Source organism: Bombina bombina, chromosome 1 (genome assembly GCF_027579735.1).
Source record: "Bombina bombina isolate aBomBom1 chromosome 1, aBomBom1.pri, whole genome shotgun sequence".
Taxonomy (NCBI): domain Eukaryota; kingdom Metazoa; phylum Chordata; class Amphibia; order Anura; family Bombinatoridae; genus Bombina; species Bombina bombina.
Genome location: NC_069499.1, coordinates 494,563,543 through 494,584,634, shown reverse-complemented (window position 1 = coordinate 494,584,634; position 21,092 = coordinate 494,563,543). Strand labels below are relative to the sequence as shown.

Sequence of the window (21,092 nt, the reverse complement as noted above, 5' to 3'; positions counted from 1 at the left end):
TAGTTAAGAGCTTTATAAACCGGCGTTAGCCAGAAAGCTCTTAACTCCTGCTATTTTCAGGCGGCTGGAATCTTGTCGTTAGAGCTCTAACGCTCACTTCAGAAACGACTCTAAATACCAGCGTTAGAAAGATCCCATTGAAAATATAGGCTACGCAAATGGCGTAGGGGGATCTGCGGTATGGAAAAGTCGCGGCTGAAAAGTGAGCGTTAGACCCTTTAATCACTGACTCTAAATACCAGCGGGCGGCCAAAACCAGCGTTAGGAGCCTCTAACGCTGGTTTTGACGGCTACCGCCGAACTCCAAATCTAGGCCTAAGTTTGCTCTGCTGGGTCGCTAGTGTGTTGTGTAGCCCTATAATTTTGTGAGTTTGTAACTTTTACAGAGGGCACCCCATAAAATGTAGAATTTATTTAAAGATAATCATGAGATAGAATTGGCTTCTTTTTTATTGAAATATTACAAATGAGTGTCAGGATCTCTGCAGATCACATGTGTAGTGAAGGATTAGTGCCTTCATAAAACACAAGAAGCAGCAGGGACCTATGTCAACTAGGCCTATGTATATGGCAGCAGGATTTAGGGGGCAGATAATTGGGAGCGGCAGTTCTATGGCACAATAGCTTCCCTCTCCTATTATCTCCATTTTTATTTTATTTTTGTACAAATTTTAGTGCAAATTAAGGATCCCAGGTTGGCCAGTAGGGCACATGACTTCCCCACACGCCCCTGATCCCCAGCTGTGAGAAATATAGAAAACAAATATTTGCTAAACCTGTTTGGGAGTGCAGCTTATTTCCCAGAACCCATTGCAGCACAAAGTCTAAATACACAGCTGAGAAACAGTTGTTTCTATTTATTAAGTTAGAAGCATTTCACATTTTGCAGTAATCATTTGAGTACCACTCTTATCTCATGAATAACGTGGTGAAGTGAAATTCATAATGAGAAAGTACATCATGTTGCTTTAATCAATTCTACTGTATCTAGGTATATACCCACAATAGAATAACAACCATTTTATTTATTATTGCTTCAATATTTTAATGACTATTGTGAAAACACTTCTAAAGAAAGGGTAAATGATTTTGTGTTAAAATACTGCCACCAGAGGGCACTATTAACCTTTGTTTAGGAAACATTACTTATAACCAGAATTACAATTACATAACAAGACCAATGACTTTGAAACGTATAATTTAATATTAAAAAGTTAAGATAGGCCAATATTTGTAAACCCTGCAGCAAAATCTGATTTGAAGGATGAATTAAGCCTTTAATATTATCAATCACTTGTGATTATATTTGAAGCTGTGATGAAAGGGGCTAATTTGCTAATAAATACGCAGCAATGCTAGAATGTGATTTAAATAGAACCAATTAATAATAGGGAACATTTATATATTCCAGGAAAGTTAGAAGCCTTGTTTTCCTACCTATTCCCTTAACATACAGTACTTAGGTCATTTTATGTACTTGTTACTGTGGTTTGTATTGATTTGAAAATGTACGTTTTAATTAAGAATTTATCTTAAAAAGTCCTTGCTCTACCGAGTGGTTATAGTACAGGCTGTTCAAAGCAGGGGTGTCTGACAACATAGATAATTGAAAACAAAAATTCTTAAATGTGAGTAAACGCCTGGCGCAGTAATACGTGAATGCCTGCATTTACACTACAGTGACATTCTATAGCAAAACATGCTCTAGCTCTAATTCATGCATTGTAGCTCTCGAGCAGAACACAGCCAATCAGGGGCGCGATCCGAAATACGGCGCAGGTTTCGGCGCAAGCGTGGAAACCTGCGCCGCCCGTAGTTTCAGCTCGCACATCGAGCTATTTCATATACGGCGCCGGCAGTTGCTAAAGTGCCGTAAGTCTGACAAACTAGCGATGTCCAGAAATCTGCGTAAGTACAAATTTCTGGAGTCGCCAGTGACTTACGGCACTTTAGCAACTGCCGCTGCATAAAAAGACTGACTAAACTACTAAATCTCCCGTTACTGTCTAACACGCCTCCCAAACATAGCCCGACACGTATACCCCTATATCCACAATCCCCCCTCTCACTCCTAACAATAAATATATTAACCCCTAAACCGCCGCTCCCGGACCCCGCCGCCAGCTACATTAACTATATTACCCCCTAATATGATCCCCCTACACTGCCGCCACCTATTTTAACTATATTACTCCCTAATGTGAGCCCCCTACCCCGCCGCCAGCTACATTAACTATATTACCCCCTAATATGATCCCCCTACACCGCCGTCACCTATTTTAACTATATTACCCCCTAATGTGAGCCCCCTACACCGCCGCCAGCTACATTAACTATATTACCCCCTAATATGATCCCCCTACACAGCCGCCACCTATTTTAACTATATTAACCCCTAATGTGAGGCCCCTACCCCGCCGCCACCTACATTATATGTACTACCCCCTAATCTGACCCCCTTACACCACCGCCACCTCTATTATTATTAACACCTAATCTAATCCCCCTACACCGCCGCCACCTATATTAAATGTATTAACCCCTAATCTAATCCCCCTACACCGCCGCCACCTCTATTAAAATTATTAACCCCTAATCTAATCCCCCTACACCGCCGCCACCTATAATAAATGTATTACCCCCTAAAATACTAAAGTGTCCCTACACTGCATTGCCCCAAAGTAATCAGCTCTATTACTAGTCCTTAAAAGGGCCTTTTGCGGGGCATGGCCCCAAAGTAATCAGCTCTTTTACCTGTAATCTGACCCCCCTACACCGCCGCCACCTATATTAAATATATTAACCCCTAATCTAATCCCCCTACACTGCCACCACCTATATTAAATATATTAACCCCTAATCTGACCCCCCTACACCGCCACCACCTATATTAACTATATTAACCCTAATTATATTAGGGTTAATATAGTTAATATAGTTATTATATTATATATATTAACTATATTAACCCTATCTAACCCTAACACCCCTAACTTAATTATTATTGCAATAAATCTAAATAATATTAATATTATTAACTAAAATATTCCTATTTAAAACTAAATACTTACCTATAAAATAAACCCTAAGCTAGCTACAATATAATTAATAATTACATTGTAGCTATTTTAGGGTTTATATTTATTTTACAGGTAACTTGGTATTTATTTTAACTAGGTACAATAGCTATTAAATAGTTAATAACTATTTAATAGCTACCTAGTTAAAATAATTACCAATTTACCTGTAAAATAAATCCTAACCTAAGTTACAAATACACCTACACTATCAATAAATTAATTAAATAAACTAAAATGATCTAAACTAAAATATAATTAAATACACTAAACTAAATTACAAAAAAATAAAAAAAGATTACAAGAATTTTAAGCTAATTACACCTAATCTAAGCCCCCTAATAAAATAACAAAGCCCCCCAAAATAAAAAAATGTCCCTACCCTAAACTAAATTACAAAAAGTAATCAGCTCTATTACCAGCCCTTAAAAGGGCCTTTTGTGGGGCATTGCCCCAAAGTAATCAGCTCTTTTACCTGTGGAAAAAAAGAACAACCCCCCCATTACAACCCACCACCCACACACCCCTACTCTAAAACCCACCCTATCCCCCCTTAAAAAAACCTAAGTCTAACCCCCAAGTGCTCCTTACCTGTCCTGAAGACCAGCGGAGAAGGTCCAGGCGGCGACCTCTTCTTCTTCCAGGAACCAGCCGGCGCGGAGCGGAGGAGTTGAAGACCGATGACCGCGGAGCTGAAGACCGTCCTCTCTGGAACTGAAGACCGGCGATGCAGGAACTGAAGATCGTCAACGCTGGAACTGAAGACTGGAGCCATGGAGCGTGGAGGATCCTCTTCATACGATCGCCGCTGTACACTGAATAGAAATTCAAGGTACGCGATTAAAAATGGCGTCCCTTGAATTCCTATTGGCTGATTTGAGCCTTCAAATTCAAATCAGCCAATCGGATGAAAGCTACTTTAATTCTATTGGCTGATTTGAATAGCCAATAGAATCAGAGCTACTGTAATTCTATTGGCTTTTCTAATCAGCCAATAGAATTACAGTAGCTCTTATTCTATTGGCTATTCAATTCAGCCATAGAATTAAAGTAGCTCTCATCCGATTGGCTGATTTGAATTTGAAGGCTCAGATCAGCCAATAGGAATTCAAGGGACGCCATTTTTAATCACGTACCTTGAATTCCTATTCAGTGTACGGCGGCGATCGTATGAAGAGGATCCTCCATGCTCCATGGCTCCGGTCTTCAGGTCCAGCATCGCCGATCTTCAGTTCCAGAGAGGACGGTCTTCAGCTCCACGGTCATCGGTCTTCAACTCCTCCGCTCCGCGCCGGCTGGTTCATGGAAGAAGAAGAGGTCGCCGCCTGGAAGAAGACTTCTCCGCCTGGAACAGGACCTTATCCGCCGGTCTTCAGGACAGGTAAGGACCACTTGGGGGTTAGACTTAGGTTTTTTTAAGGGGAGATAGGGTGGGTTTTAGAGTAGGGGTGTGTGGGTGGTGGGTTGTAATGGGGGGGGGTTGTTCTTTTTTTCCACAGGTAAAAGAGCTTATTACTTTAGGGCAATGCCCCACAAAAGGCCCTTTTAAGGGCTGGTAATAGAGCTGATCACTTTTTGTAATTTAGTTTAGGGTAGGGACATTTTTTTATTTTGGGGGGCTTTGTTCTTTTATTGGGGGGCTTTGTTCTTTTATTAGGGGGCTTAGATTAGGTGTAATTAGCTTAAAATTCTTGTAATATTTTTTTATTTTTTGTAATTTAGTGGTTTTTTTTTGTAATTTAGTTTAGTGTATTTAATTATATTTTAGTTTAGATCATTTTAGTTTATTTAATTAATTTATTGATAGTGTAGGTGTATTTGTAACTTAGGTTAGGATTTATTTTACAGGTAAATTGGTAATTATTTTAACTAGGTAGCTATTAAATAGTTATTAACTATTTAATAGCTTTTGTACCTAGTTAAAATAAATACCAAGTTACCTGTAAAATAAATATAAACCCTAAAATAGCTACAATGTAATTATTAATTATATTGTAGCTATCTTAGGGTTTATTTTATAGGTAAGTATTTAGTTTTAAATAGGAATATTTTAGTTAATAATATTAATATTATTTAGATTTATTGCAATAATCATTAAGTTAGGGGTGTTAGGGTTAGATATAATATAATTAGGGTTAATATAGTTAATATAGGTGGCGGCGGTGTAGGGGGGTCAGATTAGGGGTTAATATATTTAATATAGGTGGCGGCGGTTTAGGGGGATTAGATTAGGGGTTAATATATTTAATATAGGTGGCGGCGGTGTAGGGGGGTCAGATTACAGGTAAAAGAGCTGATTACTTTGGGGCAATGCCCCGCAAAAGGCCCTTTTAAGGGCTGGTAATAGAGCTGATTACTTTGGGGCAATGCAGTGTAGGGACACTTTAGTATTTTAGGGGGTAATACATTTATTATAGGTGGCGGCGGTGTAGGGGGATTAGATTAGGGTTTAATAATTTTAATAGAGGTGGCGGCGGTGTAGGGGGATTACATTAGGGGTTAATAATTTTAATAGAGGTGGCGGCGGTGTAGAGGGCTCACATTAGGGGGTTAGATATATAATGTAGGTGACTGCGGTGTAGAGGGATCACATTAGGCGGTTAGACATTTAATGTAGGTGGCGGTGGGGTCTGGGAGCGGCGGTTTAGGGGTTAAGCACTTTATTAGGGATTGCGGTTGACAGGTAGATAGACATTGCGCATGCGTTAGGTGTTAGATTTTATTTTGCAGGTAGTTTAGGGAGTTACGGGGCTCCAATACTCAGCGTAAGGCTTACTACGCCTGCTTTTTGTGGCGAGGTGAAAATGGAGTAAGATTTCTCCATTTTCGCTACGTAAATCCTTACGCTGTATATTGGATACCAAACTGCGCGGGTTTGGTATACATGTCTATGGGCCAAAAAACTACGGCCAAAGGCAGAAATATATGAGCATAACTTCTAGGTTACGCCGTATATATAGGATACCAAACCCGCACAAAATTTGGCATCGCTGCATATCGGATCGGGCCCCAGGAGTGGCAGTCACATGCAGCTGCCAAACATCTTCCATGTCCAACTCAGGAGAGCAATGTTTACGACCCTCAAGCAGGACTTTACCTATGTGTTTAACCTCTTTACAGGGGTAAACCACTTGGGGCCTGATTATCTAAATGTCTCTGGGCCTGTTAGATTCTAAGAAAATGTCCATCGCTGTTCTCAAGAAGATGCCCATTTAAGGACCAGATTACAAGTGGAGTGCTAAATATCGCTTTGCGTTGGTATTACAAGTTAAGCACAATGCAAATGCGACCTCACATTGGCATTGCTAGGAAGCACTGAGCTCCAATGGGAGCCTCGTTCTCTTGCTGTCAGAGACGACTGAGAACCTTGCGCAGCGAAGGCGTTAAGTAGCGCAGCGATGGGCAGAAAATTGTAAATATATATGTATATGATTATATACATACAGTATTTATTTATGTGTTTATATGTGAATATACACATATAAACACATAAATATATATGTATATAAGCATATACATATACAGGTGGCCCTCGTTTTACAACGGTTCAATTTACCCCGTTTCAGAATAACAACCTTTTTTTCCAGTCATGTGACTGCTATTGAAAAGCATTGAGAAGCAGTGTATTTATTAAAATAGCCAGTAGGTGGAGCTGTCAGCTTGTGTTGCAGCAAAGTCAAGCAAGCTGAAATTAATCAGTTTAACCAGACCTGAGCTATCGAGCAGATTTCAAAGAAACAAGATCTTCCTGTCTATAAATCAGTCCAGATTGGAATGCATAGAAAGAACTGTTTGCAGAAAAATGCAAGTGATGTCTGTGTTGTGTGATTATTTTATTAGGTTTATAATGCTGTTTAGCAAATGTTTTTGTTCATTTAACTTAGTTTAATTATATATTCTGTGTTGTGTGATTATTTTATTAGATTTATAATGCTGTTTAGCATTTAAAGTCTTCATTTGAAAACTTTAAAAATAATGTATTAGATGTTACTTATGACAATTTTGAGAGGGGCCTGGAACCTAACTCCCTCACTTCCCATTGACTTACATTATAAACTGGGTTTCAATTTACAATGGTTTCGATTTACAACCATTCCTTCTGGAACCTAACCCCGGCGTAAAATGAGGGCTACCTGTATATTTACTGGGAACACACAGTTTCCATAGACCGCAATGTAAAGGCACTTTTCAGTGCCGTTTTCTTTTCTAACACCCCACACCCGCTCCCTTTAGACCCCCCAAAAAATTTTTCGCAGTTATTTTATTAAAACTACAGAAGCTATTATCTTTATTTTTATTAAAGTATATCACAATTGATTTGGGGGGGGAATTTGGTGGACATTTATAAAATTAACCAGAGATTTGATCTCTGGTTAATTTTATAAACGCTAATTGCTACCACGAGCTTGCGGTAGCAATAACCATTCACTTGTAATGGTTGGTTATTTATTGCCCCACAAACGGGGTGTAGATAAATTAGTGCTCCACTTGCAATCTAGCCCAAAATTGGCTGAGCCATCAGGTAAAAGGACACATGCTTATTATATCTCTCTATACACCAATACTTAGGTATTTACAATTTCATGATTGGTGGTGGTATCAATGAGCAAAACCAGCTATTTCAATTGCAATCATAAACCCAATGGAATCATTTCCCATGCATTTAATACTCTACAGATGATATAACAAGTCACTAGAAACACATTTTACAGGACTGACTAACAAGCAGATTACTAGTGGACAGTAACAGATGTCATAGGCATAAAACCTTTTTTATTTCTAGTAAAGGAACATCCTTTTTTTTTTTTTTTTAAACAAAAAAACTATAATTTTAGAATACCCTCTTTTAGATGCATTAAAGGGGAAAGAACGTGCAGTAGCCATGTGCTTTCCTTCAGCCTCAAAAACAAATTAACTAGCTTTACATGACTTTCTTTCATGCAGAACATATTCTGAACTTATATACATGGCAGGAAATCTTTAGTGTTTTCTGTCCCTTTAATAAATCTGGTCACAACCTAAATCTCTGTATACCACAGCATGTACATATGGCAATCTGTAGGCCTCACTTATGTCACATTATCTAATGAATTCTCTTAACTCTCCAGTAATCTGTAATGAAGCTGCCAGCACAAAGAACCCTGCTGATATAAATGTTACATGATATGGCTAACTTGCTTGGTCACACTTCATAATCACTGATCCTGTAACTGATCTCTGTGACTGTAACTATGTACTGAGACAATGACACCATTTAGGGCATGTCCTCTGATGCTGCTGAGGGCAACAGAAATATAAATAATTTAAAAACAAGTTATTAGTTATCTTTTTAACCCCTTAACGACCAAGGACGTACGCCACACGTCCTAAAAAAAAATACAGTTAATGACCGAGGACGTGTGGCGTACGTCCTTGGTCTGGAAAGCAGCTGGAAGCGATCCTGCTCGCTTCCAGCTGCTTTCCGGTTATTGCAGTGATGCCTCGATATGGAGGCATCCTGCAATAACCCCCCTTGGCCATCCGATGCAGAGAGAGCCACTCTGTGGCCCTCTCTGCACCGGACATCGATGGCCGGTATCGTTGGTGGGTGGGAGCTTACGTGAGAGGCGGGTGGGCGGCCATCGGTGCTCTGTGTGAAGTGGAGGGGGCGGGATCGGGGGCAGGGTTTCTACGGGGACGCGCACGGGAGCGGGTGGGAACCGCTACACTACAGAAAAAAAAGTTAAAAGCTAAAAAAAATAATAATAAATGTAAATATTAAAAATGTAATCTAAGGGACCTGGAAGGGGTTGGGGGTTGGTCTTGGTGGGGGGGGGGGGGGGAAGCTACACTACAGAAAAGGGCATTTTTTTAAAAAAAGGCAAATTTTTTTACAAAACTGGGTACTGGCAGACAGCTGCCAGTACCCAAGATGGCGCCCATTAAGGCAGAGGGGAAGGGTTAGAGAGCTGTTTGGTGGGGGATCAGTGAGGTTGGGGTCTAAAGGGGGATCCTACACATCAGCATATGTAAATATGCTTTTTTTTTCTTTTTTTTTAAAAAAAGGGCCAAATACCTTTTATTTTAGTACTGGCAGACTTTCTGCCAGTACTTAAGATGGCGGGGACAATTGTGGGGTGGGGGAGGGAAGAGAGCTGTTTGGGAGGGATCAGGGGGTGGGATGTGTCAGGTGGGAGGCTGAGCTCTACCCTAAAGCTAAAATTAACCCTGCAAGCTCCCTACAACCTACCTAATTAACCCCTTCACTGCTGGGCATAATTTACGTATGGTGCGCAGCAGCATTTAGCGGCCTTCTAATTACCAAAAAGCAATGCCAAAGCCATATATGTCTGCTATTTCTGAACAAAGGGGATCCCAAAGAAGCATTTACAACCATTTGTGCCTTAATTGCAGAAGCTGTTTGTAAATAAATTCAGTGGGAAACCTAAAGTTTGTGACAAAATTTGTGAAAAAGTGAACTTTTTTTTTTATTTGATGACATTTGGCGGTGAAATGGTGGCATGAAATATACCAAAATGGGCTTAGATCAATACTTTGGGTTGTCTTCTGAAAAAAAATTTATACATGTCAAGGGATATTCAGGTTTTCCTGACAGATATCAGGTTTCCAATGTAACTAGCGCTAATTTTGAAAAAAAGGGGTTTGGAAATAGCAAAGTGCTACTTGTATTTATGGCCCTATAAATTGCAAAAAAAGCAAAGAACATGTAAACATTGGGTATTTCTAAACTCAGGACAAAATTTAGAAACTATTTAGCATAGGTGTTTTTTGGTGATTGTAGATGTGTAACAGATTTTGGGGGTCAAAGTTAGAAAAAGTGTGTTTTTTCAATTTTTTCCTCATATTTTATATTTTTTTTATAGGAAATTATAAGATATGATGAAAATAATGGTATCTTTAGAAAGTCCATTTAATGGCGAGAAAAACGGTATATAATATGTGTGGGTACAGTAAATGTGTAAGAGGAAAATTACAGCTAAACACAAACACAGCAGAAATGTAAAAATAGCCTTTGTCATTAAGGGTAAGAAAATTGAAAAATGGTCTGGTCATTAAGGGGTTAAAGGGACAGTCTAGTCCAAAATAAACTTTCATGATTCAGATAGGGCATGTAATTTTAAACAATTTTCCAATTTACTTTTATCACCAATTTTGCTTTGTTCTCTTGGTATTCTTAGTTGAAATCTTAACCTAGGAGGTTCATATGCTAATTTCTTAGACCTTGAAGGCTGCCTCTTTTCAGAATGCATTTTAACAGTTTTTTTTACCACTAGAGGGTGTTAGTTCATGTGTTTCATATAGATAACACTGTGCTCATGCACGTGAAGTTACTCGGGAGACAGCACTGATTGGCTAAACTGCAAGTCTGTCAAAAGAACTGAAATAAAGGGGCAGTTTGCAGAGGCTTAGATACAAGATAATCACAGAGGTAAAAAGTATATAAATATAACTGTATTGGTTATGCAAAACTGGGGAATGGGTAATAAAGGGATTATCTATCTTTTAAAAACATAACAATTCTGGTGTAGACTGTCCCTTTAACTGTATGATCATTGCATTTATGGCTTTTTGAACCAAGAGTTATTGTATATTTATAATCATGCTGCCCAGTGATGTAAACCTAAGTCAGAAAGCCACGGTGCAGCGCTTCATTGTACTGTATCTGAAATATACTTCTTCTTACTCATGTATGCCCTACCTCTCCCCAACACACACAATGCTACCTTATTCTCTAAAACTGGCTTATACTTTCAGTGTGGATTCAATCTATATATTTTGGGTTGTGTGATTTTATGTAGGTTTGTTTGACTTAAAAATTTTTTTTATTATTATTATTAATTGACCATTTAAAAGTCTATAGGTATTTTAGTTAGCCATATTTTATTCACAAAATTATATAATTTGTTCATAAGCCTTGTGGGTGATACAAATGATTTGTGTATGGCCACTTATATAAAAACGCATATTTAACATGTTACAAAACACTGATTTTTTTATTACATGTGAAAACATAGATATAAAGATAGAGAGATAGATAGATAGATTATATAGATATATGATATAGATAGACAGACATATAATATAGATTTATGATATAGATAGATTATATAGATATGATATACAGTAGATAGACAGGTAATATAGATATAAGAAATAGATAATATAGATATATGATATAGATAGACAGACAGATAATTTAGATATATGATATACAGGGAGTGCAGAATTATTAGGCAAATGAGTATTTTGACCACATCATCCTCTTTATGCATGTTGTCTTACTCCAAGCTGTATAGGCTCGAAAGCCTACTACCAATTAAGCATATTAGGTGATGTGCATCTCTGTAATGAGAAGGGGTGTGGTCTAATGACATCAACACCCTATATCAGGTGTGCATAATTATTAGGCAACTTCCTTTCCTTTGGCAAAATGGGTCAAAAGAAGGACTTGACAGGCTCAGAAAAGTCAAAAATAGTGAGATATCTTGCAGAGGGATGCAGCACTCTTAAAATTGCAAAGCTTCTGAAGCGTGATCATCGAACAATCAAGCGTTTCATTCAAAATAGTCAACAGGGTCGCAAGAAGCGTGTGGAAAAACCAAGGCGCAAAATAACTGCCCATGAACTGAGAAAAGTCAAGCGTGCAGCTGCCAAGATGCCACTTGCCACCAGTTTGGCCATATTTCAGAGCTGCAACATCACTGGAGTGCCCAAAAGCACAAGGTGTGCAACACTCAGAGACATGGCCAAGGTAAGAAAGGCTGAAAGACGACCACCACTGAACAAGACACACAAGCTGAAACGTCAAGACTGGGCCAAGAAATATCTCAAGACTGATTTTTAAGGTTTTATGGACTGATGAAATGAGAGTGAGTCTTGATGGGCCAGATGGATGGGCCCGTGGCTGGATTGGTAAAGGGCAGAGAGCTCCAGTCCGACTCAGACGCCAGCAAGGTGGAGGTGGAGTACTGGTTTGGGCTGGTATCATCAAAGATGAGCTTGTGGGGCCTTTTCGGGTTGAGGATGGAGTCAAGCTCAACTCCCAGTCCTACTGCCAGTTTCTGGAAGACACCTTCTTCAAGCAGTGGTACAGGAAGAAGTCTGCATCCTTCAAGAAAAACATGATTTTCATGCAGGACAATGCTCCATCACACACGTCCAAGTACTCCACAGCATGGCTGGCAAGAAAGGGTATAAAAGAAGAAAATCTAATGACATGGCCTCCTTGTTCACCTGATCTGAACCCCATTGAGAACCTGTGGTCCATCATCAAATGTGAGATTTACAAGGAGGGAAAACAGTACACCTCTCTGAACAGTGTCTGGGAGGCTGTGGTTGCTGCTGCATGCAATGTTGATGGTGAACAGATCAAAACACTGACAGAATCCATGGATGGCAGGCTTTTGAGTGTCCTTGCAAAGAAAGGTAGCTATATTGGTCACTGATTTGTTTTTGAATGTCAGAAATGTATATTTGTGAATGTTGAGATGTTATATTGGTTTCACTGGTAAAAATAAATAATTGAAATGGGTATATATTTGTTTTTTGTTAAGTTGCCTAATAATTATGCACAGTAATAGTCACCTGCACACACAGATATCCCCCTAAAATAGCTAAAACTAAAAACAAACTAAAAACTACTTCCAAAACTATTCAGCTTTGATATTAATGAGTTTTTTGGGTTCATTGAGAACATGGTTGTTGTTCAATAATAAAATGAATCCTCAAAAATACAACTTGCCTAATAATTCTGCACTCCCTGTAGAGAGATTATATAGATATATGATATAGATAGACAGATAATATAGATATATGATATAGATAGACAGACAGATAATATAGTCAAAGGAAGAATGGTATAAAGGATACCAGACTGCCCAAAGTATGCACTTGCAGCACTCTAGGTCTGAACTAAAGATTGGGATTCCGTAGCAGGATATTAAAATATAACTTTTATTGGTATTAAAGTTAAAAAACCAAAATTTGTTTGGTTAATACACACACGATTAAAATTTGCTCCAGTGCTTGAATCAGTATAATGAGTTACACATTAGATCACTATTCATGATAATTCGGCCTGAATAAATTCACTAGTTATAGTGATCTAAATAGTTCAGTAAATCAACTTGGTAATGGTTACCATCAAAGTGTTCATCTAAATAGTAGAGCTTATATATAAATTCTGGTCAAGGTTGTGTACTCTTAGCTAAATAAACTCCTGCTATCATCATTCAATATAATGGATGACAGCAGAGTAGAGATTATTAATAATAATTATTATCCACGAATAGGGGTACTGGTGAATTAAATATTCACAAAAACGAGGGTTTGATCAGTTGTAACCTGGGTTATAATTTTAACCTGTATATTGGTATAAATAGTAATGTGTGCGTGCTTGGTGCTACTGTAGTTTTCAAAATTTCATTAGGTATATATTCCTAAAAATTGGAGTACAGTTATAATCACAATAAGCCTAGTTCTGTGTAGCCCAGACCTCCGATCTGGCCACTTTGGGTCACTTAAAGTTATTAAATAGTTAGATTCTGATTAGTCCATATAGTAATTGCTGTAAAAGTTACTATGGCTTATGTTAATCCACCTTTATAAATTTTAGGCGTATGTTTCATAGAAAACTAAATCTACTATCCCGGCGACTCCCAGATTTGTATCAATTGACAAGTGTCCCAAAGTTTATTAACAGTGCCAAAAATTATTATTATTCTGATCCAGTGTGTGGAAATTGAAATTAGGTGCCCTTTGGCACAGCCACTGTTATGGTAACAAGTCTTACAATTATCAGTCCTCAGTTTGTAACATTCTTCTCATAGGGCATTTATACACTGGGTTTTCTAACTACAGTTAAATTTGGTATACCCACTTTCAATAAATGTTTCTTATGATTTAGTTTCAATTAAATAACCGTGTTATAATATCAATTAATTTCGAAAACTCTGAAAGCTGTGTTCAAAGTTAAAGCTCGGTCTGGCACAACCCAGATTATAAATATAGAGTTAACGGTCCATTAGACGTAATGAATATCTGTCTGTTTTTTGTTTAATTCGCAACAATGTTGCAGTTTGATATATATGTTTCGGTTTAAGCGCTATGTGGTACAGCTAATGCTGTCACTATCGGTCAGTGTCAACCGCACTCATACGTTTGTAAGGTCTTACAATGCACGCACATTCACACACTAGTTAGATAGTTTAAGTTAAAACTGGCACAACCCAGTTATTATAGTAATATCCACAATGTGGCATATAATTTTTCAAAAAACTTAGTTAACTATTAATGAAATAAAGTCTGGCACAACCCAGGCTATATGGTATTAGCTCGTTATTGTATATATAATAAGAAAGATTTTTCTATAAACACCATGTAGCAGTCCCTATTAGGTACCCTGACCAAATAGGTCAAATAACAATGTTATAGCTCTATAGTTGCGGTAACCCTTTGCTCCACATGATTTTAGCGATACTGGGCTAGTTTAAAATACATAGAAAATAGAGCGTGAACGAGTTCAACACTCTCCCCTAAAGGGAGGCTGTGCCAAAGGGCACCTAATTTCAATTTCCACACACTGGATCAGAATAATAATAATTTTTGGCACTGTTAATAAACTTTGGGACACTTGTCAATTGATACAAATCTGGGAGTCGCCGGGATAGTAGATTTAGTTTTCTATGAAACATACGCCTAAAATTTATAAAGGTGGATTAACATAAGCCATAGTAACTTTTACAGCAATTACTATATGGACTAATCAGAATCTAACTATTTAATAACTTTAAGTGACCCAAAGTGGCCAGATCGGAGGTCTGGGCTACACAGAACTAGGCTTATTGTGATTATAACTGTACTCCAATTTTTAGGAATATATACCTAATGAAATTTTGAAAACTACAGTAGCACCAAGCACGCACACATTACTATTTATACCAATATACAGGTTAAAATTATAACCCAGGTTACAACTGATCAAACCCTCGTTTTTGTGAATATTTAATTCACCAGTACCCCTATTCGTGGATAATAATTATTATTAATAATCTCTACTCTGCTGTCATCCATTATATTGAATGATGATAGCAGGAGTTTATTTAGCTAAGAGTACACAACCTTGACCAGAATTTATATATAAGCTCTACTATTTAGATGAACACTTTGATGGTAACCATTACCAAGTTGATTTACTGAACTATTTAGATCACTATAACTAGTGAATTTATTCAGGCCGAATTATCATGAATAGTGATCTAATGTGTAACTCATTATACTGATTCAAGCACTGGAGCAAATTTTAATTGTGTGTGTATTAACCAAACAAATTTTGGTTTTTTAACTTTAATACCAATAAAAGTTATATTTTAATATCCTGCTACGGAATCCCAATCTTTAGTTCAGACCTAGAGTGCTGCAAGTGCATACTTTGGGCAGTCTGGTATCCTTTATACCATTCTTCCTTTGTGTATATATTTATATTTGTGCATAAGCACCATTTCCTCTAACATACTGTAGAATTAATCTAACTCTCACCTCTGATTTTGACTCATTACAAGAGGAAAAGTCTAAGTAGTGCCACTGTTCATCTTTGTGTGTTTAAAGACAGATAATATAGATATATGATAAAGATAGACAGATAGATAATATAGATATATGATATAGATAGACAGACAGATAATATAGATATATGATATAGATAGATTATATAGATATATGATATAGATAGACAGGCAGATAATACAGATATATGATATAGATAGACAGACAGATAATATAGATATACGATAAAGATAGACAGACAGATAATATAGATATATGATAAAGATAGACAGATAGATAATATAGATATATGATATAGATAGACAGACAGATAATATAGATATATGATATAGATAGATTATATACAATATAGATATATGATATAGATTATATAGAGTAGATATATGATATAGATAGACAGACAGATAATATAGATATAAGATATAGATAATATAGATATATGATATAGATAGATAGACAGACAGATAATTTAGATATATGATATAGATAGATTATATAGATAGACAGAGAGATAATATAGATATATGATATAGATAGACAGACAGATAATATAGATATATGATATAGATAGACAGATAATATAGATATATGATATAGATAGACAGATAATATAGATATATGATAAAGATAGACAGACAAATAGATAATATAGATATGATATAGATAGATAGACAGATAATATAGATATATGATATAGATAGATAGATTATATAGATATATGATATAGATAGACAGACAGATAGATAATATAGATATATGATATAGATAGATCAGACCTGCATTAGAATGATTATAATCAACATCTTCTCCAGCCACAGCTCCATCAACTGCACTTGCGGCTTCTTCAGGACGTTCATTTGTCATTGTCCGACGAATACTTTGATATCTGAATAGGGTAGTGAGAAATACAAAACATTGATATGATTTTAAAACTTATGTTACTATTTTTGCCTAAGTATAAAATGAGACTATGTTCTTATGTTTTTTTGTCTCTATTTTGGCTATTTATAAGTCTAATGTGGAGTCTATTTAATCTATGCCAGCAAACACCTGAAATAAACACGTAACTATTAGTGCACCAGTCGTAATCTGGCCCTAAATGGGCAATCTAATGCAAACATTATATGTGTCACATGTTAGAGCATGTCATTCACATTACTAAACCTAGCTTGCTATGGGGTTCATCTTATTCTGTCGGTTGATAATTATCAGCACGTCAACAGATGCAAATCAGCCATTTTCATTGTTTATTGACTGCACTTTCAGTTGAAAAATGGCCCAATACTTGTTCTTGTCCTGTTTTAATGATCACAATACAAATGAATCTCAATACTGAACAATGCTGAACAATACTGAACAATGCTGAACAATGCTTGCGCTAGTCCTGTTTTTTCTGATCACAATCCAAATGAATCTCAATGCTGAACAATGCAAAACAATGCTTGTGCTAGTCCTGTTTTTCTGATCACAATCCAAATGAATCGCAATACTGAACAATGCTGAACACTGCTGAACAATGCTGAACACTACTGAGCAATGCTGAACACTACTGAACAATGCTGAACAATGCAGAACAATACTGAATGCTAAACAATACTGAACAATACAGAACAATGCTAAACAATACAGAACAATGCTGAACAATACTAAACAATGCTGAACAATGCTGAACAATGCTGAACAATACAGAACAATACTGAACAATGCTGAACAATACAGAACAATACTGAACAATGCTGAACAATACAGAACAATGCTGAACAATGCTGAACAATACTAAACAATGCTGAACAATGCTGAACAATGCTAAACAATACAGACAATACAGAACAATACTGAACAATGCTGAACAATACAGAACAATGCTGAACAATACAGAACAATGCTGAACAATACTAAACTATACTGAACAATGCTGAACACTACTGAACAATGCTGAACAATGCTGAACAATACAGAACAATACTGAATACTAAACAATACTGAACAATACAGAATAATGCTGAACAATGCTAAAAAATGCTGAACAACACGGAACAATGCTGAACAATACAGAACAATAATGAACAATGCTGAACAATACTGAACAATGCTGAGCAATGCTGAACAATACTGAACAATGCTGAACAATGCTGAACAATACAGAACAATACAGAATAATGCTGAACAATGCTAAAAAATGCTGAACAACACGGAACAATGCTGAACAATACAGAACAATAATGAACAATGCTGAACAATACTGAACAATGCTGAGCAATGCTGAACAATACTGAACAATGCTGAACAATGCTGAACAATACAGAACAATACTAAACAATACTGAACAATACTGAACAATGCTGAAAAATGCCGAACAATACTGAACAATGCTGAACTATACGGATCAATGCTGAACAATACTGAACAATACTGAACAATGCTGAACAATACAGAACAATTCTGAACAATGCTGAACAATACGGAACAATACTGAACAATGCTGAACAATACAGAACAATGCTGAACAATACAGAACAATGCTAAACAATGCTGAACAATACAGAACAATGCTGAACAATGCTGAACAATACAGAACAATGCTAAACAATGCTGAACAATACGGAACAATGCTGAACAATACAGAACAATACTGAACAATGCTGAACAATACAGAACAATGCTGAACAATACAGAACAATGCTAAACAATGCTGAACAATACAGAACAATGCTGAACAATACAGAACAATGCTAAACAATGCTGAACAATACGGAACAATGCTGAACAATGCTGAACAATACAAAACAATAATGAACAATACAGAACAATACAGAACAATGCTGAACAATACGGAACAATGCTGAACAATACGGAACAATGCTGAACAATGCCGAACAATACTCAACAATACTGAACAAATTTAACAGCTAAAATAACCTGATAAACTCCAGACAACAATTTTCAACTTATAACTGAGTTCCCATCAAAACCTATTAAATGTAACATTTGTCTGCCCAAGTTCAAAAACATTGGAATTACATGCTACCATATTGGATGACATTAAAGTAACATTCCAGCCAAAATTGGAATCCACATGGATAAATTTCAGTTTTGAATAAAAGCATTTTTGTAATATACATGTATTAGCTAAAATGCTTATAATAAAAGCTATAGCTGTTTAAAAAGTGTATTGAAGTATGCACCGTGCACCAGCATTTTAAACACAGCACTTGCTCAGAGAGCCTCAGGTGCTTGTACCATCTGGTAATGACTCAATTTACATCATTGTGATAACTTTTATTAGAAGCAGTTTTGCCAATACATGTATATTGCAAATATGTTTCTATTGAAAGATGTAATTCATCTATGTGCATTTACATTTTGACCAAAATGTCCCTTTAAGAAGCATTAAAGATATAAACTTTTCCTGTTTAATCAATTAAACTGTAACTATTTATAATAAGCATATTTACACTAATAAAAATTAACAAAATAAATAACACAACAAACACATGCGCCCACTATAATTATAATGCCCCTTCTGCAAATGAATCTGTGAAGTTATTGAAATTTGCAGACCACACTACTTTTATTGGGCTTATCTCAGCCGAAGATGAATTGAGCTATAACATGGAAGTAGAGAGGCTGGTAACATGAAATAAAGCAAAAAAATTAGAATTAAATGTTCATAAAACCAAAGAGATGGTGATTGATTTTAGAAAAAAAAAGTCTCCATCACCTTCTTTTCTAAAAAGTAAAGATTGCATAGGAGACAGCTACATTGTACAAATTCCTTGGCACAACAATTCAACATAATTTGAAATGGGACGTTTATATTTTTAGTATAAATAAAAACGATATTTGTAAAATTTGGCCTGTATCAAAAAGTGTTACCCATTGAATCAATTTTTTCATCCTCTATTTTAACCTGGTATAGCTCTGCTACATTATCATTAAAAGAGAAACTAAACCGAACTAATGAGATCTGCGAAAAAATTCATATTTCTCTTACGGACATTTAATTTTTAAGGATGAATAAAAGAGTCGAAATTTTTTTATCTGATTCATCTCACCCTGGCTATTGTCTACATTTTATAATCGGCCAGCTAAATATACCTTGGGACGATTATATGCAGTTTTGTGATACTATGAAACAAGTCTTTGTATAAATTACATTTGGGGCTCGATCCAATATAAATCGTCGCCCGCAAAAGCCGGCGACGCCAAAATCTGCGCGGGTTTGGTATCCTATATACAGCGTAACCTAGAAGTTACGCCTGTATATTTCTGCCGTCGGCCGTAGTTTTTTTGGCCATAGACAGGTATACCAAACCAGCGCAGTTTGGTATCCAATATACAGCGTAAGGACTTACGTTGCGAAAATGGAGAAATCTTACTCCATTTTCACCTCGCCACAAAAAGCAGCCGTAAGAAGCCTTACGCTGACTATTGGAGCCCGTAACTCCCTAAGCTACCTGCAAAATAAAACCTAACACCTAACGCATGCGCAATGTCTATCTACCTGTCAACCGCGATCCCCCGCCGCAATCCCTAATAAAGTATTTAACCCCTAAACCGCCACTCCCGGACCCCGCCGCCATCTACATAAACTAACCCCCTACTGTGAGCCCCTAAAACCGCCACCATCTAACTGATCTATCCCCTAATGTGAACCCCTAAAACCGCCACCATCTAACTGATCTATCCCCTAATGTGAACCCCTAAAACCGCCACCATCTAACTGATCTATCCCCTAATGTGAACCCCTAAAACGGCCGCCATCTACCTGATCTATCCCCTAATCTGACCCCTTACACCGCCGCCATCTACCTGATCTATCCCCTAATCTGACCCCTTACACCGCCGCCACCTATATAAAAATTATTAACCCCTAATCTAATCCCCCTATACCGCCGCCAGCTATATTAATATTATTAACCCCTAATCTAATATCCCTAAAGTAATAAGCTCTATTACCAGCCCTTAAAAGGGCCTTTTGCAGGGCTTTGCCCCAAAGTAAACAGCTCTTTTGCCCTACACCGCCGCCACCTATATTAATAGTATTAACCCCTAATGTAAGCCCCTTACACCGCCGCCATCTATATTAAAATTATTAACCCCTAATTTAATATACCTACCCCGCCGCCAGCTATATTATCTATATTAACCCTTAAGTATATTATAGTTAATATAGTTATTATATTATATATATTAACTATATTAACCCTAATTATATTAGGGTTAATATAGTTAATATAGTTACTATAGTATTTATATTAACTATATTAACTCTATCTAACCCTAACACCCCTAACTAAATTCTTATTAAATAAATCTAATTCATTTTATAAACTAAAATATTCCTATTTAAATCTAAAAACTTACCTATAAAATAAACCCTAAGATAGCTACAATATAATTAATAATTACATTGTAGCTATGTTAGGGTTTATATTTATTTTACAGGTA

At 36.7% G+C, this 21,092-nt stretch overlaps 1 protein-coding gene across 3 annotated transcripts in view; it reads right to left on the bottom strand.

Annotated features, from left to right (window-relative positions):
- HECW2 (HECT, C2 and WW domain containing E3 ubiquitin protein ligase 2) overlaps positions 1-21,092 on the bottom strand; it is a 746,182-nt gene that overhangs the window by 86,997 nt on the left and 638,093 nt on the right. For all 3 annotated transcript variants that reach the window (XM_053698566.1, XM_053698567.1, XM_053698568.1), the window contains one exon: positions 16,418-16,527. In XM_053698566.1, the coding sequence (XP_053554541.1) occupies positions 16,418-16,527 (110 nt within the window). The remainder of the gene's footprint in view (positions 1-16,417; positions 16,528-21,092) is intronic.